The 20,278-nt window shown below is 35.3% G+C and overlaps 1 protein-coding gene across 3 annotated transcripts in view; it reads right to left on the bottom strand.

The window, feature by feature from the left end:
* Positions 1-20,278, bottom strand: part of RPS6KA3 (ribosomal protein S6 kinase A3) — a 74,029-nt gene that overhangs the window by 26,506 nt on the left and 27,245 nt on the right. For all 3 annotated transcript variants that reach the window (XM_015634703.3, XM_015634712.3, XM_015634721.3), the window contains 7 exons: positions 12,656-12,772; positions 10,504-10,585; positions 6,715-6,795; positions 5,654-5,733; positions 3,130-3,236; positions 1,458-1,495; positions 940-1,082 (listed from right to left, as the gene is read on the bottom strand). In XM_015634703.3, the coding sequence (XP_015490189.1) occupies positions 940-1,082; positions 1,458-1,495; positions 3,130-3,236; positions 5,654-5,733; positions 6,715-6,795; positions 10,504-10,585; positions 12,656-12,772 (648 nt within the window). The remainder of the gene's footprint in view (positions 1-939; positions 1,083-1,457; positions 1,496-3,129; positions 3,237-5,653; positions 5,734-6,714; positions 6,796-10,503; positions 10,586-12,655; positions 12,773-20,278) is intronic.

Below are 20,278 nucleotides of genomic sequence, written 5' to 3'. Positions count from 1 at the left end.
AAAATATTCTGAAACTACACTGTAATTATCTTTTAATTGACTGTTCTTAGTAATATGTGTGGTTGTGAGGAACGTGTGTGCTTGTCTGGAGAGAGTTCAGTTATCAGGTGCTACTTTTACATAGTCAGTTTTCAGATCATAACAGCATTCTAATCATTGTAAAGCAATAGGATGACCTATATTCCAACACAAGAGTCCTTCTTGTACTATAAAGCACACACATTAGTTGTACTATTACAGTTATGTAGCAGAAGCAGTAAGAAATGCATTTATACAATTATTTAATTTCCATGTCAAAAATGCACACAAATATTTTAAGTATTAAAAGTCTTTCAAGCATTCCTTAAATCCAAACATGATCTATTATTCTTTTCCAATTCAAATTCCATATACATAATATTTCCCCTGACCCTGCAACTTGACAGTAATTGCCCCTTGCAGAAACACCATAAGCAACTGAGAAACTATACCCCAGATCAGCTCAGTGTCATTTAGATAATTTTGATGTGTGAGAACAACAGTTGTCATTATTCCACTAACTTGTAATGACACCGTAGACTCTAATTAGAAAGTTACCAATCTCCTTTTTCCTCTTGAATGTAAATTCAAATTTAAAATTTGAATATGAATTTCTTCCCCACTTTGGAATGTATGGCATTTTTCTGTAAACTTCTGTACTTCTCTTATTCCCCATAACATTCAAATTACTACAAAGTATTGAATTAAATGGTAATAAAAATATGGCATATTATTGGTGTTGATATGATACCTAGTCCATGTTCTTGATCAAACTCTGTGGTGTTATTAATTTCACGCATTTTAGACTTCCTTTGTAGTTAAAATTCATATAAAGCTCACATTAGGGGTCAGTGCTTGATTTGTTTTATCAGACCTGTCAAATCATAATTTTGCTATTATTTACATTTACCAGAAACCTACCATTAAAACACCAAAAGACCACCAGTCTGCACTCTGTGTATGGCCTCGTCTGTTAACAACTTCTGGGGCCATATATTCCACTGTTCCACAGAAAGAGTAGGCTTTTTTTTCATGATCAATTGACTCCTTACTTAAGCCAAAATCTGTAAGGAAAAAAAATAATTCCAAATGTAATTTTTTTAAAAAAACCTCTCATGGTTGATATTTTCACCTTAATATGAAGTGTTATGCTTTCATCATTCGTACATACAGCTGAACACTAATATGGGAATTACAGGATTCTCCTTCCCTCCCGCCATTATCATAGGTCCATAACATCAGATATACTTGTAAAGGCGGTATCATATTGGAATATTTACAGATTTAATTTATTTCAAGCTAATTACACTACTTGCTTCCACAGCTAAATTACCCATCAGTTAGAATTACTTATTTTCTCATATCGGTTTACCAAAAGGAAAATGCAAAGACTTAACAATGAACAGAAGTTATCCTAGTATTGCAACTCCTTTATTCACCTGTCAATTTGATATGTCCTTCCTCATCAAGCAGGATGCTAAAAAACAATAAAAATAATATAAAAAACAAATTAAAATATCTTTTAAGTGTTGTTTCAGACAACATACTGACAACATTTAGGAACAAACAGTAGAGGATACACAAAGATAGGGAGAATTAAGCATGCATGGAAATGAATTATTAGAAGATACACTCAAATGACACATTTTCTTCTCCTTCTACTATTTCATTTTTAAGATTATGAAACAAGTTTATTAAGAGTTTTATTCAACTATTTGATGAAATTCAGTATGTAGTAATAGTTATGTCCAACTGCAGCACATCCAGCACTATTATCATTGTTAAAAACAGAGGCAAAGTTCTATTTCTCTTATACCAACTATGTTTTCATATGCTTACATAACATGTATTAATTTGTAATTACTATTTCAAAAGTTATCGATCATTTCAAGTAACATTAAATAATAAATATTCTCATGCTGTACCAAAGAATAGAACCCAAAGCCACTGTACTCAGAGCACACCTTAGGCTTTCACCTTTTCACCTCAGTCACAAAAAAGGCCACACTTCTCCGAGATGCCAACTGTTCTTGACCACCACTGAATATCACTGCATTGCAAAGCATTCAAGAACTGGATTTTGTAACACCCCCTACACGGTGGATTTAGTTCATCCACCTGCATTTCATCCTGGGGCTAAGACATGACCCAGGCCCCATCCCCTTCCTCTTCCACTCTGCAGTAGTTTCCATGGTGGGAACCATTAAAGCATGTCCTCAAGTGCCATATGCAAACACTGTCTTCCTGCCCAACAGCAGATCAACACTTCCACACAACTTGGTGTTGTCTGCGGGCTTGCTCAGGGAGCACTCAATGCCCTCATCCAGATCTCCAATGAAGATGCTAAACAAGACTGGTGCCAACACAGAGCCCTGGGGAACGCCTCTAGTGACCATCCCCTGGCTGGATGTAATTCCATTTACCACCACTCTCTGGGCCATCCAGTCAGTTTTTTTACCCAGTGAAGAATGCACCCATCCCCACCATGGGAAGCCAGTTTCTCCAGAAGAATGCTGTGGGAAGTGGTGTCAAAGGCATAGAATCACAGAAGATAAGGGGCTAGCTAACATGTATGTCTCAAACACTGGAAGTCATATGGCTCTGGGGCCAACCACAGATTGTCGGTAATAACAGATAAGAACTGCTAGTAATAAGCAAGGATTGCTGGTAATAACACTGTGAGAAAGAACAAGACGTGCCCAGAGAAGAGGCCATGCAGAGATAGGCCAGCTCTTTTCCGGGACCAACATCCTTGTTCTAATTCCTGAAGATAAGCACAACCCGGTAGAGCACAAGTGTGGGAATGAGGTTGAGAAGCAGGCATGGACTATAGGGGAAGAAAAGACTGCCCAATATTCCCAAAGACCCCCAACCCATTTCCAGAAATGTCTGAAAGAACAGAAAGACTTCCAGACAGTCTGAAAGAACTGTCTGAAAGACAGACTGTGCCTAACAACTAACTTGTATAAATTAGCTCATAAACCTCCCTCACCTCCCTCTGTTCAATTTATATAGCAAATTACCAAAGTTCAACAGTTGTGAAAAAGTGCACAGGAAGAAGTGCTACAGAAATGAAATTAATACACTGCATTTCTCACATAGGAGACTTACTTTTCTGGTTTCAGGTCCCGGTATATTATTCCAAGACTATGTAGATGGTCTAAAGCAAGTGCTAATTCTGCCAGATAAAATTTAACATCATCTTCTGTGAACATCACCTGAAAAAGTAACAATGTATTTCACATGTGAAATCTGAAAAGGTTACACCAGCACCAACTAAACAACAACAGTGTTTTTCAGAACGGTTTCTTACAATACTTGAATTCATCTCTACACAAAACACTAGAAAATTAAAATTTCTTGGTTACACAAAAACAAGAGATTTTATAACCCACACTATTACATACTTTAAATACTTGGATATGCTTGACAAAAAACTTTTAAAGGCATTATTCTTTCTGAAACTGGGAGATTATCTGTTTCTGATTGTTCAAGAAAACAGACAGACATGTTGTAGTGAAACTGAAATATTTCGGAAGCACTTAAAGAATGTCTTGGTTGGATGGGACCATTTCATTTGCAGACAACAAATGGACCAAAGAAGTCCAAACGCCTTCATGAATTTCATCCATGAAGTAAGAGAGAAGAAAAGTATATGTATCTTGGTTTTGGAAAGAGTGTTTCTAGGTATTTGGAGAAAGAAGTTACAGCAATGGTAAAAGCCTCAAGGTGCAGTCTGAGATACAACTGTAGAAAAGGCAGATCAAGGAGTAAACTACGTGAACAGCATGCATAGGAGCACAGGGAGGATCCCAGGTAGCAATCCCACTTTTTGGATTTGGAAGATAAACTACACTCTGTTAAAGTTCATTGAAATTAACATATTGTACCAATATATCAACCATTGTGATCTGTGACAGAATATATTACAATTCAACTCTTTTGAGACTGCAGAAAAAGGTAAAACTAAAACCAGAACCTGCATGATTTTATTTTATTTCAGTTACAACTCAATTATTTTATCTGCTTTGTTTTTAGAATCTAAGATGGGTACCTAAGATAAAGCATATAGACCCAGAAAAAAGAAATGGCAATAAGGAGCAAAACTGAATATTATTTAAACAAGAGTTAAGAATGGAGAATATGTTTTCTCCTTAGTAGTTTCATGAGAGAAAGCGATACTGAAGCTTGTACAAAAGGTTGTTGCTGATGTTACTTCTACAAAAGAGCCAATATTTAGTGCAGGCATATTCGAGAAAGGAAATCTCTATAAGAAACATTTAAAAACTCAAATAATAAAAGATCCCATGAGGAGGATAAAACACCCACACTACATTCTTTAAAACCGTTGCATGGGACTCATCTTTCCTAACCTTAAACATCTGCAGTATAGACATCTAGCTTTGAATTAATCATCTTTCCCTTTGTAGTCAATTGGAAAAAAGCAACAACTTGTAGTTCACCTGAACTATCTCAAAATCACATGGAGTGGTGTTATGAGGATGACATTAACAGCATCCAGCATGCGTGTTTCACTCATCAGTTATGAACACTTTGCTTAGATTCAGGTACCTATAATGAATACTGGTCATCTAACCATGTTAAATTTTATATAATATGAGCAGCTCAAGACTAAGAAATCATCAGCAGGGAGCCAATACACATTCTTTTTGGGGAATCAATAATGAACTATGAACTTTAAGAGAAAAGTATCTCAATTTTAGAGCACTAATAACTTATTAGTTATCTGTGGCAAAACAAACAACAAAGGGTAACTTGAAACAGCATCATCAAAATAAATGTAAATTTATAATTTATGTGGTCAACACAGAAGTAATGTACATCTACATACAAAGTAAATTCCATTCTCCTCTTAACAACAATAGCTTTGAAGTGGTGACCCAGATACTGTTGTAGCAAAAGAATATGGAAAGCAGCTACAACTGCAAGTCCAGGCTACCAGATACACACTGGATATAGTGTCTCTCCTAACAGATATTTGCTGTGAGTTTTTGAACATGAGTAATGGAAAACAATTTTTTAAAAAAATATAGTAATCTATTAGATGTTAACATTTATTTTAGGAACTATAATCAAATTAAATTGAGGTAATGAAACTCTTCAAAGTTATTATTTCCTATATCTATAAGACATATTACCATTATAACAGAGGCAAAGCATTCCCTTTTTGCAATTAATAAAATAAGTTGAATACAATTCTCTTTTTAAATATTTGTACGTAATGCAATTTTGTATTCATGGATTAAAAAAAGAGTATCTTCTCTGTCCCTGAATTCTGGGCGTTAAAACTAGACATAAATTTACTTTATATAAATCCAGGTTCAGAGTCTTATATTTAAACACGGTAGCAACAGGAGAAAATTAGGCCAGGTATAAAAAGCAGCACAGAAAGACTGCTTGTCTACGACTTTTTTCAGAAATAATGTAAATTGCCATCAGCCTTTCCATGAAGTGATGGTGCAAAAAGCCACAACCAAACAAAAAATGAACCTGGTTAAAAAGAGATTAAAATTTTATTCCATGAAAACAGAATTTAAAATGTAAACTCTACTAATACAGACACTTTACAGTCAAATTCTATCAACAGACAATTTTTCAAATTTAAAAAGTGTACCTCTTTGGATAAACGTGTAAACAAGTCTCCTCCCCTGAGAAAATCCAAAATAAGATATAGCTTCCCTTCTGTTTGAAAAGCTGAAATGATAAATTAAAAAAAATAAATATCACCTAACTTTATCAATGATCAGAAAAATAATACACCAAATAGTCCGTCCTTATTTTCATTATTAAAATTAATTTCTCTTTCTCCTTTGAGGGAAAACACAGTGAAATGAATTATGTAACTGATCCTCTACAATGGACCAAGTAATTCCTATGAATGCTATATGGAAGTAAAGCAAATCACCAATAAAATTCCTTAAAAATAAACTTAAGTTAGCCAGTGTTTTGTTCCAGATTTTAAAGTAAGAAGCCAGACTTAAAAGGGCAAACTAGTAACTAATGAACCTTTAAAAATCTCTAGAAACTCAGTTTAACAGGGACATTTACTGTAGTTTGCAAAAGAATGGCAAATAAAATAGTGAAAGGTACATGAGTTAAGCCACATTAGAAAGTGAGAGACATGAGGTTTAACGGTAGGAAAAAAAACAAACCTAAAAGAAAACCTGAAAAAAACCCAAACCAAAACAAAACAGAAACTCCCCTTTCTTTTCACATGTTAGAAGTACTGATATCCTCTCCCCTTAACGCATAAGTATTCTGTTACAGGTGCTCAAACTATTAAAATTAAAAGGATAATTTCCACCAATTTCAATACAAGTGGAATTAATGCCATTGCATACATTTTCTATAGAATCAACAAAGCAACTGTAAGAAGTAACTTTAAAAATGTATGTCACACAAAAGATTAGAGGTTTTGGAAAATAATGGCTAGTTCTTAATAGATAAATGCTTTTAATAACATAAAGGGCTACAGAGTCTTAGCGCCATAAAAATTTACCACTGCAGGAAGTCAGTCATGCTTTTACACAAGAATTATTACAGAGCAAGTCTTTGCACAGTTGAGACTTAACACACTCAAGTTCTATGATTTTCAGAACCACAAAGCAAATATTAAAAACTAACTTGACAAACACACATTTTCATGCTATAAAAATGAATTTTTCTGCAACTCACCATAATGTAACTTGACAATAAAAGGATGGTTAACTTCTACTAGGATATCACGTTCCATTTTTGTCCGAACCCGATCTCGAACTACAACAGAATGTGTGCAGGATTTAAAAAATAAAAAATTACATTATGACTCAGTATTTCTCATATGTTTCCTGATGTACTTCCCATTGTGTCCTGTAATATTATAATTGTCTGCAGGTCATTATGCTGTACACAGCTGAGAACTGAGAGAATTTATTCCACATTTTTTTCTGGTAAGTATCTTTATATGTTTTGATTTGCTTCAGTTTTTGCTGTTGACAACACCTAACACTAGGCAAATAAATTTAACAAAAGCACATGAGAAAACAGCCACCCTTCCTTCAGTCTGCTTTATCCTTAGTTAACCTTTTAAACATTATAGCAAAACTGCTACAACTATGTATAGAAAACATTCTGCTACTGAAAAGCATAGAGAATTAAAGTCAGAGCAAAACAAACACAGTATAAATAAAATACTATGATAAAGATGTTTATATTGGTACAACTCATAAAATAACTGACACTAATAAAATATTAAGTCCTTTACAATTTGGAAGGGATTTTTTTTAATTTCCTTTATTATGAACTTAAAATTAAAATACTATTGGCTCAACGTAGTGTATACTACAGATTATATTTTTGATTTTAAGGACACTTACTGAGAGTAAATGTGGATAGAGGAATAGATCAGACATTAGAAGCAGTTGCTGCTCAAGCTGTCTGTGCTGTCTCTCCATGGCTGCTCTGAATGGGACATGTAAGCGCCCCAATGCCACCAGAGATTAAACCCAAGCAAGCAGATGCCAGCAATGCAGGAATACAGGCAGAGCAGTCAGCTGAGCACAGCACCTGCTTCAGCTGTTCTCCACAACTCTCCTGCCAGCTCCAGTCAGGGCTTGCTTCGTATCTGAAGCTCTGCATCAGCCAGGACACAGACAAAATTTGGAACTCTGCACAGGGGAGGAGCTATCAAAGTTTGCTTTCAGTGGTTTAAGGTACTGTGTTTTCCTCTTTCCCTCTATTCTACATTTTCTTACTGCTTCTTTCGTAAGTGATGTATCTTCCTGAAAGAAGCACCCCAGAGCAATGAAGTCACATCCAAAGTTTAAGTTGATGGCATTCCTTGTACAGTTAACAAGCCAGAGGTCTCAGATATTAAAACATAAGGCAGAAAATAAAAAAAAAGAACAAGAAGCAAAATTCTGTTTAGGCATTTATCTACCTTTTCCCAGAAACAGGCATTTGCAATAATACAAGTACTTATGAAAAAGTTGCATAGATATGTTTTCATGAACGAATGAATACAACTATGAAGTTTCCATCTGCCTGCAGAACACAGTCCTAAAAATGGATCCTCATGAAATAAGTGCTCAAATACAGAGCAAACATCACATTTGAATGGTGACCTTTGCATCTAAAGCCATTAAAATGTCACAAGACAGTTGTGCAGCTTAACTGTTTCAGCAGTTCATCTGAATTACAAGACTGGAATTCAGAATATTCTTTGGTTTTTTTAGGCAGGTTCAGGTGAGAAATAAATTTATGAGACTTTCAAGTGCCTGCAGTGATGCAACAGTTACATGAAAATTATGGACTTAACAAAACCACAAGCAAAAAAAGTGTAAAGAACTGAGCTCAATTCAGACATTTGCATAAGCCATTATTTGACTTGACATCTGATTTTTGCTTGACTGTAATTTCCACATGCGTTCTACTGGAAGCACTGATTTTTCTTAACACATTTGATTCCAAATGCTCTGGCAATGTTTTGGCTCTGTTTCTCTCTCCACATCAGAAAGGGGCACTGAGAGATAACACCTTCTATCAGAGTGTATTAATAAACTAGTCTCTGCAGTAAACAAAATTATATGTGTATATATATTCTTGGATCTGCTCTAAACATTAAACTGTAGTTACATCAGTGTGTTCTGGCTAATACAGCTGCATTTCTATGAAAATATTCTCTAATTTTGAATTGTGGATCAGGTACACTGTTTTCAAGTGTGGTCTTTTTATCTTTAATTATAGAGCACAAAAAAACTTTGTGAAATAGATTTGAAAGAGTTAAAGAAACACTAAGGCAAATCAAGTAATATAGTGCATTATTTAAAAATATAGTATTATATATATATATAAAAAGTTGCAATTTTGGAAAATAGAATTAATTCCATTTAATTTCATATTGAAGTTTCAACAGTAACCTTAATTTGCTTTCAACTCTGTTCTTCCTAAAACATGAATCATAAGCAAGCAGGGTATGAAAAGCATCTGATAATCCAGAAACAAAGTGTTGAGAACTGTGGCATCCTCCTGATGGTGTCACCTTTCTGCTCAAGCCTTTTGCATCCTTGAATTCTTAGTGCCTCAGAGTATCTCCTTTCCCAATTAGAAGTCATGCTCCCAGTTTCTGTATTTATCAGTCTCTCCCGTCTGTAGGCAAAACTAGAACCACAGCTTGGACTGGAATTTTTACACAAGATTAAACTGCAATCAAAAGGTGATGAAGAGAAGCCCTCAAACATCTTAAAAAAAAGCATCTGCTGAGTGACCTTTGACCATTAACAGGCTGGGCAATGAAAGGCTGCTGAGGGTATTAATGTACCTTAAATGAATGGAAATCAAATTCAGAAAATTAGGAAGTAAATAATGAGAATGACACGTGCCACAAAACACAAAGGAATCAAAATATAGGAAACTGTTCAAAAACACACCCTCCATGATAGTTTTAAGTATAAGATCTGTGACATTCAGCACTAGATCTTAAGTGAAAAAATGTCAACATGTCATCAGAAGTTCATAAACCTATGTTTTTGTTCCCACCATCATTCTATAAATATTTTACGATAAAACAATATAATAATTTATAACATAGGTAAAGCACTACAAGCTGTTGGATCTATCCCAAAATTATCATTTCAGTTTCAGTACAGTCATGAATTAGAAGAACTTCACATAGACAAAACTATTAAACGATGGCATAAAAGGACAAGCATACTATTTGGTTAAGGTATTAGTGCAAAAGATGACTTTCATTTTCATCTATGGTAAAAAATACCTTGTTTCTTTTTTCTTAGAGAATTCTCTGAGACAGAATTGAGATTGTTCAGGATTAGACTTATTTTGCTATGGACAGCATTTGAGATCAAAACCACTCAACAAACAGAAAAATTCACAGTTCATTTTTGATCAAGTAAATTGATTTTATAAAACACAAAGATTTTTTATAAAATACAAGATTTTATAAAATACATTCTACACCGAGATCATGTGCCAGGAGTTTGGGGCAAATGTACTGTACATGTCTGTTCCAAAAAAAAAAGATTTTAAGTCATGTGCTTAAGAACTTCTAGAATAAAACAGCCAATATAACAAATGCACTTTTAAATATCATGACCTAATTATAAACTGAGCAAAAGGCATTAACTGTATCCTTGGTGACACACAGCAAAGGAAAAATGGAAGGATATTAAGTTTCAAATAACAGCTCAAGAGCAAGTCAGGTGGCAGATGTAACACAACCGCTCTATTAACCCACCATCACAGAAGGAAAGTGGAATGCTGTCCTCTCTAACTACCAATATTGCATTGTTAATCCTTAATCCTTCCAGGTTTAAAAGACAAAACAATGTATTCTGCTATTTCCCATTTCAGAGAAGAAAGCTCTAAGACACAATCTGTAGAGCAGCACCTGTGTAAAGATTAGGTTTTGGTATAATGTCCCTGATTTATCTTTTTTATTTCTCTTCCATTTTTCTAAACAATGCTTACCTTTCAAGGTGGCCTTTTTCAATACCTTCATTGCATAAAGCTGCCTAGCATCTGATCCTGAGATTTTTTTGACAAGGAAGACCTGCATTAAAAATTATAAAGAATTTTTAAAAGAAAATAAAAGCAAGTCAGATTAATGTATTTTGCTACGAAATTTGAGCAGTCACTATGATTTCAATGCAACTCTATTTGACAGCTGTAGATTCTGAAAAACCAAACCTCCTTTTATTTCGTTCCTCCTATTCCTTTATTTCATAATCTAAAAGGTTAATTCAAGATACTCTGCCAAATTAATTTCAGTGAGTAAAAAAAAAAGGATTCTCTGAGAAGTTCATCCAAATTGGAAACACAAAAATCAGCTTTTTAAAATTAATCTCTAGTTTTATCTTCTTGAAATTCATAGGGTGGCACAGCAAATGTGCTAATAAAATAATTTTCAGATATGACAATAAATGTGAACAAAATTTGATCCAGAAACCTATATAAATCAATGTATAATTAAATAAATTAAAAAAATATCCTAGTGTTGCATGTACCAATAAAGAAAAACCAACCTCAACAAAAGGGTGTTTCATTTCCTTCTTCAGTACCATGGAATTTCTTGCCTGGCATTGTTTCTAATACCCTTAACACAAAAGTAATTCCAGTAGAGACTAATTTTAGATTTAGAAATTAAAATAAATAAATAAACAAACCAAACTGTCACAGGTTTTCTGGCTATGGATATGTACAGACACATGTGGTACATTAGGAAGTTAAACATGTTATATGAAATCAGTTTGATGTCTGGTTTTATGCCCAGTTCTCACTTATGTTAACATCCCTTGCATCGTCCAGAGACTACCAGATCATCATCAGGAGACCTTAAGAAGCACACAGATTTACTTTCTTTGAACTAAATATGGAACAGTGACATCTTCACAAATTATTAGAACAAAATGATTTATGGTTTTTTAAAAAATATTGATGATTTTTGCATAAAGGCTAAGACAACTGAGGACAAGACTGGCATTTTACAGAAATTTGACTCAGCTAGACAGTATATTATTTTTGATTTTTTTAAACTCACATTCCCTTTTCTCTCTCCCATTAAAGTGCTGAATTTAGTATTATCAATAAAAGTGAATGGTGAAATGATCATTTATTAGCTTACTTCTCCTTACCCTTGAACGATTTACTTCTCGTGATCTCAAGATTTCCAAATAAAAACTTTGTTATGATTCTGGATTAAAACAAACCTTTGAAATCAGGTGAATTCTTACTAGTATGAATACAAAATTTTATAGTTCCTAAGCACCTAGATTTCCAAACTTAACTGGAACAATAATGTGACTAACAATAACTTACTACCATGAAAAGACAATTTGACCTATTTTTCTAATTTTCCTCCATATCTAAGGTGGGTTTTTCACATGCTTGACCTTAACATCACATTCAGAACTGCAATTAAGGCTGAAAACTGATGTAAATGCTCTGCTGTCTTGCCCCACATATTCTATTCAGTCTTGATGATCTGTCTTGCCATGTGAACTTAATGTTTTGCTTTCAAGTTGGATTTGGACAGCTACTAAAAGTTTAAAAAATTTATGCTTAGTGAGATCATGAAATGCTAGAAACATTGAGTTTTTAACAGATGTTCAGATAAATATCAAGGTACATTGCACCTTAAGCAAATTATGAAAAATAATGAACATGACTGGGGTGTATCACATTTACTTCAGTAGCCATTATTGCCTAAATTTTTTTCATTACAATTGCAACATGCTACAAAAAACAACTTCTGTACTGGTAATGTCCTACCACTAGCAAGCAACAATGCTTACCAAAAAAAACCTTTCAATCTGCACCCTCTCAAATAGAGTGGTCTCTAAAGAAGAATGACATTCCATTTTAACAGGAAATACCCAATTACTTCATATCAAGCCATTTTTTTATTCAACTTTGAAACCCACATATCATGCCAACATGTAAAAAATATTACTGCTTCAAAAAGATATGCCGCAATTACAGTGCCTAGTTAGCACTAATTTAGAAAGCAGTTTTCACTTGCAACATTGCCTTAATGCAAAACCATGGCTGTTCTAAATATTTCACAACCAGTATTCAATGCTATATTCCTGAATAATGGTTCTACAAGAGTTCAGTTACCAACCTTTCCAAAGGATCCTTGTCCTAGTACTTTCAGAAGTTCGAACTGTGAAGGGTCTGCTTTCTCATGTCCTTCCTTTACATGGTGAGTTATTGCAATTTCTTTAATACTTCCTTCTTCCTGGCGGAGGAAAACAGAGGAATAAATTTAGATTAATGGTTTACAAATATTTACAAATTCACAATATGCTGAAAAATACCAGTGCCACTGAACCCAATGAACAAGCCGATGCCAAATATAGGCCAAAAACCACTTAGCAATGCTATTTGCATAATTAAGACAGATAGCTCTTTGTTACACCTTACAGTCCAGTAACAACTGAACAACATAGCTTAAACTTTTAGCCATGCATCAGGATCCAGACAATAATAGAGCTGACAGAAGTTAGCAATTCCCAAGCTTTTCCTCTTTGGCCTTTTGCATTCATATTTCTGTTCCAGATTCACAATCAATTAATGGAAACCAATCTTCTAAGAATTTAGTCATCTTAAAACACACCTAGAGTGCATCAAATGGACCAGATGTCTTTGGAAAGCCCTCCTTTTTAACACTTGAATGAGGACCACTATGCTGCAGCAATGCTAATGCTCACGTTTTAAGAGAGTGAGAGACTCAGGACATTTCCACACAAAGCAACACTCTGCACCCCACTTCAGCAGCAGGCTCCGCCTGCCACTGACAAAATTCTGATGAAGAAAGTATTCTGCCACTCTTCTCAAGGAGAGTCTATCCTATAAAAACTGCCCAGTCTTCATCCTTTCCTCTTCTGTGAGAAACCGGTCACCAGAAAGCTCTAAGCAGCAGTGAATCTTATCTTCTTGTGCTCTGCACTTAATTCAGTGTTTTCTGCACTGAATTTGAAAATTTCCTGAAAAGTGAAACTCCTTGCCAAACAAGGAAACAATTTCAGAACTTTCCAGCATCCAGAAAGTAAAAAACCTATATTCTTGTTAATGTCATCTGAAGAGCTATCTAGGCATTACATGTAATCCAATCTACTGTAAGTTAACACACAACTGACTGTTAGTTAACATAAAGCAATATATTATCTACAGTTTTAACTTCTTATTCATTTTCTATTTCTTCTGTGGGTTATAGTGAATAAAATAAATCTGAGAATCCTTTTCATCAGTTTAATGAGGAACTCTTAGACTTGTTTCACAGAATTGCAGACTGGTTGACATTGAAAGGGACCTCTGGAGATCATCATGTCTAACCCTAAACCCTCTGCTCAAGCAGGGCCACCCAGAGCCAGCTGCCCAGGACCTGAATACCTCCATGGATGGTGACAACCTCCTTCTGCAGCCTGTGCCAGGGCTCATCCAGCCTGACAGTGAAAAAGTGTTTCCTGATCTTCAGACAGAAACTCCTTTATTTCCCTTTTTACCCATTGCCTTTGGTACTGCCACTGGGCAGCACTGAAAAAAGCTCTTTACACCCTCCCTTCAGGCTGGTCAAACATCATTTCACCATTGTGGATAACTGAATAACTCCAGCTACCTTTTTGTCCTCCATGTATATTGAAACACTTAGTTTCTCCATCATTTTCCTGGGGATTAAGGCCTGGCTGACTAACCTATAGTTTCCTGGATCCTCCTTCTTGCCCTTTTTGAAGATTGGAGTTGACATTTGCTTTCCTTGAGTCCTCAGTCACCTCTCCCAGCCATCATGATAATTAGAAAATAATCAAGTGTGGCCTCACAATGAGAGCTGCCAGGTCTCTCAAAACTCATGTGCACTCCATCAAGGCCTACAGACTTAAGTACACTCTGTTAGCTTAAATATTCTCTAACCTATCCAGTGGCAGGACCTGAAGGAATGGCCTCAAGTTGTGTCAGAGAAGGTTTAGTTTGAATATTAAGGAAATGTTCTTCATCCAGAGGGTGGTTAGGCACTGGAACAGGCTCCCCAGGGAAGTGGCTACAGCACCAGCCTGGATTTGGCCACAGCACCATTTGGATAATGCTCTTGGGCACAAAATGACTCTTAGGAATGGTGCTGTGCAAGACCAGCAGCTGAACTTCAACGATCTTGAATAGTCACTTCCACCTCATGATATTCAAAGATTTTCCTCTAAGAGTATATATTCCTCACTCCAGTCTTTCCTTTCATCTATATGCACCAAAATGTGAACTAATGAGTTAGAGTGATAAGTTAGTAGAGCCAGAGTTCTAAAACTGTGTTTCTGAAACACTAATTTTTACGTTTTTCAAGCATTCTGCAAAATTTATATGCAGAAATTAGTACTGAAAGTATCCTTTTGCCTCTGATCGTTTCAGTACTGTATATAAATGCAAAGCAACTGTCCACCCAGGTCACCATGTTCTAACACATGCTTCTCCCAGACTTACAATTCTTCTTCAAAAGATTCTTTTTTTTTTCAAAATATTACAAAGTTGGAAATGAGCTGCACATAAGAAATCCTGAGAATGTGTGTGAGAGTCTGTATATATTAAAAAACTCTAGCACGTGATTTGGAATAATGCATAGAACATGCAACTTTTAAAATCAGGGAGTGAGAAAAGATACTTTAATGTGAAGAATATAGTTTTAAGAATAGTTTTAGAACACCCAAGACAAATCCAAGATGTCCTCTAAATTTAGGTGCCTGTTTCCATTTTAAGAAAGCCAAAATTTTGCATGTGTGTGCACATAGGCATGCTGAGTACTCCACCTAATAACTGGAACTTCTGTCTTTTTAGGAGAAAATGCTACCATCATTGACTCCCAGCTGAATCTTTACAGAGTCTGAAAGAAATACTGTTTCCTTTTACTTGTCAAAGGAATAAATTGCTGCTGGACACTTTTGGTTTTATCTTTTAAATTAGTATGTGATCAGTTGGATTACATACTACTTAAACCACTCACTGAATCTTGGAGAATCCCAAGGGAGGAACAGAACAGCTCAGCAAAACAGACTGCCAAGTACACATTACTTCAGATATTTTGATTCATTTCTGCTTATCTGTTTTAGCTATTTGCTCCCTGGTAATCCTGGGAAAGTCAAAAACACGTGAAACAACGTTCTCAAAACTTTTTTACCTACTGCCTTCAGGGATGCAAAGTAATCAGGTGGACATAAGAAGGAAATGAACTTTTGGAGCAAGTCCAGAGGAGGGCCATGAAGATGGTATGAGCACCTTTCCTATGAAGGCAGGCTGAGAAAGTTTGGGCTGTTCAGCCTAGAGGAAAGAAGTTTGCATGGAGACCTCATAGCAACATTCCAGAATCTGAAGGGGGCCGACAGGGAAGCAAGAGGGGGTCCTTCATCAAGAACTGTAGTGACAGGACAGGGGGTAAAAAGTAGAAACTGAAAGAAGGGAAATTTAGATCAGGTATTGGGAAGAAATTCTTTACTGTGAGGATGGTGAGATACTGGAATAGGTTGCTCAGGGAGGCTGTAGATGCCCCAACCCTGGCTCTGTTCAAAGCCAGGCTGGATAAGGCCTTGAGCAATCTGATCTAGCGGGAGGCATCCCTGCCCCGGGCAAGTGGGTTAGAATTAGCTGACCTTTACAGTTCCTTCCAACCCAAACACTTCCATGACTCTATATTGCTTTAAAAGCATTACAAAACTTAACAAGAGCAAGAAAAGAAGAAAATATATTAACTTGCTCTCTACACACAAACAAAATTTATTATTTCTGAATGCAATGCAATTATTATGCAACCAACTTTCCAGTGGTTATTTTGAGCACCCTCTAAAAAACAAAACAAACCCCAAACCACCACTTCACATTCCTGATACCAAGAGAATATTCCCAGACTTGGCATTTTCTCAGGGCTCAGTTACTCTTCAGTCCATAAAAGGCAGACATAATAGAACTCTGTTTTAAACTAAAAGGAACTCAAATGATATCCAACTTTAGTTTGTTGGTAATACTTGTTTGGGAGCAAGATGTATGAGGAGCGGTTGCCCACAAATCTGTAGTTTCCTTTCTGACATAACTGCTGAATGTTTGGTATTTCAATCTAAACAGTGTTCTTTCTGCAAATGCAGTTAAAATACAAAACCTAAGCTTTTTATAGAAAAGCAAATTATACATAGAAAAACACATATATATGTATACATATATAGAAATACAAATTATATTCACTATCTACCTGAATTAAAATACAAGTCGTACACACTGTAGAAAGAGATCTCTATTCTCAACCAGCTGCACTAATTACATCAAATGATGGATGTCACCTTGCAGTAAACTGGAAGAGAAGCCAGCTATTCCATCTGGTACTGAATTGTTTGATCATTCCCTGGTACTTGGTGAAAACATTTGTCCCAAGCGATGAACTGAAAATAAATGAGATGCTAGAATACTTGGGTCCCCCTCTCCTTTCTTCCATTCCTTAACAACTGTCACGCAAGTACAGACAGTCAACTCCCCAGTTGCAATGGTGGGGTCTTCCTTCCAGTTACAGCTGTACCCTACTGCCTACATTTTATTTCTGCTATTTATAAGCTTGGAAAGCTCCCTTTTCTGAACTTATACTGTAGCAGGGTCTAAATAAAAGTCTCAAGACATGATTTCCTCTTCTAAGCACACAGTTCTCTCAAGGCCTTCTCCTCACACTAGAAATTTACACTGCCTCAGAAAGCCATTTGAAAAAAAAAAAAATACAAAAAATGAACATGATGTGAACCAACTTTAAGTGGTTGCTACTGGCTTCCACTACAGTGAAACTAAATACAGAATAGAAGGAAACAAACAGAAAGTAACATTACTCTGTGTTTCCTTAACAATGTAATAGTGTTAAATCAACACTGGCCTAGAAGGGAAGTGAGTGAAAAACAAGTTTAGGTATGAATTTAAAATACCATATTCCAGAATAATTTCCTGTACTGATACAGTCAGCAAGTCAGAAGAATTCTGGGCAGTATCTCCGTATAAGTAAGCTTACAGTAATATACCTCACAATATATTTCTGCACAAGAACACACACATTCACATAGGAAAGAACACAGATAGACCATATGATGCACACAAATAAAATCTGAATGAAAAACTTTATAGGAAGGAAAGCGGGATTCTGCAACACCAAGGGCAACTCGCTTTTATCTTAGGTAATCGGCTGCAAATTAGAAGAGGAAACATACTTGCCAGTAAAACAAGAAAAAGACACACCTTCTAGGGAAGCAATAAAAAACTATTTAATCATTATCAGGCTATAAAAATAATAGCATAATCATGTTGCTGGGAAAAAAAAATCAATATTTTAGGTACTTAATGAACGTAAAACACTCATTTTGCTCAGAGTAATTGAATTTATGTGAATTTCCTTTACTGTCACTTATTAATTCAAGAGTAAATTAACTCTGCTGCAACATAAAATACTTGTATTTGTTTCTGAGATCTTATTACAGGAACAACTAATAGGTAATGTGTTAAAAGAAAACCAGGCTTTAAACCCTAAAGGAAATAGAGTCTTACTAGGCACGTATTTCTCAGTAGTAATGAAAAAACCCAGAAAAACAAGAGAAAAAGATGAGTTTATCTATACGCAGACTCTTCTGCAATTTACCCTTCAGAATTCTGAATTTTCAGTAGGAGACCTGAAAACTGCTCTCTGTAAAGAAATGGCCCATGCAGAGCTGGATGGCATAAGCTCATCAGTGCAGAACAAGCTGTATGGTATCTGCAGACCTTTTTCTGAGCAGTATGTTCCAGGGACAGCTGAAAAGCTGGTCTAGGATTACTTAACTGGGCTCTGAACTGCTGTTTAGAACTACCAGTAAAATCCACATTACCATTGTGACACTTGTTAGTGTTTAAATAGCACCTCAAAAAATGGAAGCATTCTTAGTCTACAAATTTTATATAAAAAGGACAGAGAAAAAAAACCAACTAAAGAGTAAAATAATTTTAAAAAATGCATGCTGCAATATTGGCAGAATTATTCACAAGGAAATACTCCAAATCATCTAAACAGGCAGCACAGGATCAGATCTGTGCTCTTACTCATAGCAGGAAGAGGAAAGCCATTCAGAATAAGGAATATTAGCACATCCAAACATCATAGGAGTCTCACTGCACCTAAAATTCTCAGCCTCAGCTTCCTGAAAAAAAGGCATAAGCAAAGTGTGAACATGCATGATGACAAGTGCCTGGCAAAGAAATCTCAAAATACAGGGACAGAAATAGGAAATTCAGCAAGAATTTACTCTTAAAGAAGTATAAGAACTAGATGTGAATTAACTTAAACAGAATATAAAAGAATAAACTGCTATGTTATCTATAGAAGTCTTACTTAGGAAAGGTATTTCTGGAAGACAGATTTCTGCTTTTCTAGATACTCAAAATTATGGGAGTATGACGAGAAATATTTTTAACACTTAAATCTTGACAATATGACAATATATTTTAGATAACAGTTATTAAAAGAATAATTAGTTCATCAGCTTCACATTGAGTGACAAAGACTTGACTATATATTTTTCAATATACTGAAAGTATAAATTAAAATTATGATATGCATAAATTGCTCCAAAGGAAAAAAGCAGCAGAAACCTAAAACCCGTAAAGTTTTAGTGCAAAAATAATAAGGATTGGTGTATTTAAATTGCTTCTACACACAGATGACATTTAAGGGGTGTAAAGTCATGAAGTGACAGAATTGGAAAGGTAAGGGAAAAAAAAATACAGGGAAACATTTACAGCTTAAGACATTCAAACATTAAAGTCAACAGCATGAGACTCTAAAAGTAAACTGGACCCATCCCGAACAGAAAGACTGACTCCATAGTCTCTGCTGTCAGCTTCAGTGAAATTAAACTAAACAGTTGACCAAAAGCAAGATATCCAAAAACTAAGATTCCTAACAAAGATAGTTATGCACAACAAGACCAGGGACTGAAAGGGTCCAGGAAGATTTTATTTGATTATAATAGTGTGGGATTTAAAAAAAATCAAATAACAACAACAAAATAATCTGATTAACTATGCAGAGAATAAGAAAACACCTGGCAGGTTTAATTTTTTTATCATACCAAGAGCAAATATAGGTATGTGTAGTATATACCACAAGTAACTAGAGATTAAGGCTTTTTGAAAGAACATTCTATTTATTTTTAACATGTTGAAGTACTTCGAAAGGCTTGACATTACTTTTTGGATTACTCTGAAGCCTGTTATTGTGGAAAATTGTTGTTCTTGTTTGATAACAAAAAAGGATTAACAGAGTTAAAGGCTAAACAAAGTAAATTACTCCTTCACCATACCCAAGCTCCACCTGGAATTCAGAAACAAATTTCTGAGAAAGTTCTCTTTATAAAAGGTTGATTTAGAAAATTCCTGAAGTCATTATTGTGCGAGACATATGATGAGTAACTATCCTGAGTCCTTTGCATCAGGAAGGGAATACTGAGGATAACACACAACAGCCGCATGCTGTTACAATAAGGACCCAAAAGAACTGAGTGCAAAACAGGGCTGGCTGTATGCTCACTTCCCCACAAAATGAAAATTACCCAGATGAAGGTGAAAATCTCAGAAGTGCAGTGGATTTCAGCTAGCAGATGACTAAATACTGATCAAACCCCTCCCCACCCCCCCCCACTCATTGGCTATATGAAATATAGCAAGAAACACAACACCAAACCTGTAACATCAGAATTAAAGGTTTCATGGT

Source organism: Parus major, chromosome 1 (genome assembly GCF_001522545.3).
Source record: "Parus major isolate Abel chromosome 1, Parus_major1.1, whole genome shotgun sequence".
NCBI classification, from domain to species: domain Eukaryota; kingdom Metazoa; phylum Chordata; class Aves; order Passeriformes; family Paridae; genus Parus; species Parus major.
This window is presented reverse-complemented; position numbering and strand designations above follow the sequence as displayed.